The sequence below is a fragment of the Propithecus coquereli genome, unplaced genomic scaffold, assembly GCF_000956105.1.
Source record: "Propithecus coquereli isolate 6110/MARCELLA unplaced genomic scaffold, Pcoq_1.0 Scaffold5, whole genome shotgun sequence".
Lineage (NCBI taxonomy): Eukaryota > Metazoa > Chordata > Mammalia > Primates > Indriidae > Propithecus > Propithecus coquereli.
This window is the reverse complement of record NW_012150840.1, coordinates 14,132,832-14,134,724: the sequence shown is the minus strand read 5'-3', so window position 1 is coordinate 14,134,724 and position 1,893 is coordinate 14,132,832. Positions and strand designations below refer to the sequence as shown.

The 1,893-nt window shown below is 41.3% G+C and overlaps 1 protein-coding gene across 5 annotated transcripts in view; it reads left to right on the top strand.

Moving 5' to 3' along the window:
• Positions 1 to 1,893, top strand: part of ENTPD5 (ectonucleoside triphosphate diphosphohydrolase 5) — a 58,788-nt gene that overhangs the window by 43,673 nt on the left and 13,222 nt on the right. For all 5 annotated transcript variants that reach the window (XM_012656214.1, XM_012656215.1, XM_012656217.1 and 2 more), the window contains one exon: positions 963 to 1,106. In XM_012656214.1, the coding sequence (XP_012511668.1) occupies positions 963 to 1,106 (144 nt within the window). The remainder of the gene's footprint in view (positions 1 to 962; positions 1,107 to 1,893) is intronic.

Below are 1,893 nucleotides of genomic sequence, written 5' to 3'. Positions count from 1 at the left end.
AGTTTGAGGTTGCTGTGAGCTAGGCTGACGCCACGGCACTCACTCTAGCCCGGGCAAAAGAGTGAGACTCTGTCTCAAAAAAAAAAAAAAAAATGTAGCATGAAGCCTGAGCAAGAACGAGACCCCATCAATACAAAAAATAGAAAAAAAACTAGCTGGGTGTGGTAGTGCTTGCTTGTAGTCCTAGCTATTCACAAGGCTGACATAGGAGGATCACTTGAGCCCAGGAGTTGGAGGTTGCAGTAAGTGATGCTGACACCACAGCACTCTAGCCTAGGCAGAGTGAGACCTGTCTCAAAAAAAAAAAAATTTAAAAATTTTTAAAAATAACTTCGACCAGGTGGGGCAGTACATGCCTGTAGTCCTGGCTACTTGGGAGGCTGGCTCACTTGAGCCTAGAAGTTGAAGTTTGCAGTGAGCGATGATTGGGCCACTACACTCTAGCTTGGGGGACAGAGCAAGACCCTGTCTCTGGCGGGGAAAAAAAAGTATAACATGAAAACAGCTACAGCTAGCATTGTGTGTCAATCACACAACTCTGGCTCACGTGCATAATAGTTTAGTGGTGGTATGAGGCATGTTTCCCATCTCGCACCTGAGAAAACTAAGGCCATGTGACCCATATTAGGCTGTAGGGCTAGCAAGCAGGTCTTCTGACTGTAACTCTTGTGTTTTCTTCACTATACGCAGCTCTCTGGCCTAAAGCTAATTTATATGAGACATAAAATAACAATCAACTAAAATAGCCACAATAGAAAAGAATGATATTTATCATAACTATCAAAATGAAATGGATTCACCTTCTTCAAAGTGGACCGCTTCTCTAGGTTTCTGCTCCTACAGCACAGAGAGGGCTTGGAGCCCCCGCCACCTCACTCTTGTTCCCCCAAAGCATATCGAGGGCATAGACCAGTGCCATTAAATAGACTGTTCATTGGATAAATAGGCCATCTCTTTTGAAGGGTGCTGAGACTGTTCAAGGACTCTTAGAGGTGGCCAAAGACTCAATCCCCCGAAGTCACTGGAAAAGGACCCCAGTGGTCCTGAAGGCAACAGCGGGACTGCGCTTATTACCGGAACGGAAAGCCCAGGCTCTGCTCTTTGAGGTAATTTTTGAAATCCGCATCTTGGATAATTCTGTCCTTTTCCCTATACGAATATCTTCTTTATGAGTTTTTAACCTTTTGGAGTATGACTGCTACCTTTAGTATTCCACCATTGCTAAGGCACTACGATGACTCTGGGCTCTTGTTACAGCTATTTACATTTTTAGTTATTACTCTCGAATTTAAAGAGCTTTTCCTAAAATGTTTAAAGTACCTTCTTTCCATGATATGCTTAATTTTCTAACTTTTTAAAGCAGAATCATAGATGTTTTTAATCAACTTTATTAAGTTAAACTTATATCCAATAAAATGTATCCGTTATAAGTGTACAATTAAATGAATTTTGACAAATATGTTTTCTCATGCCCCAAAAGTCAGTTTCCCCACCCCTGAAACCAGGCAACCACTAATCTGCTGTCAATATAGACAAGTCTTACCTGTTCTAAGATTTCATATAAATGGAAGTATACAATTTATATCCTCTTTTTTGAATATGTGGCTTTTTTCTCTCAGCACAGAGTTTTTGAGAAGAATCATAGAATTTTAAAGTTTGAAAGATTTTTAAAAGTCATCTATTTCAACTCCCTTTTTTTTTTTTTTTTTTGAGACGGAGTCTCACTCTTTTGCCCGGGCTAGAGTGCCGTGGCGTCAGCCTAGTTCACAGCAACCTCAAACTCCTGGGCTCAAGTGATCCTTCTGCCTCAGCCTCCTGAGTAGCTGGGACTACAGGCATGCGCCACCATGCCCGGCTAATTTTTTCTATATATTTTTAGTTGTCCGATTAATT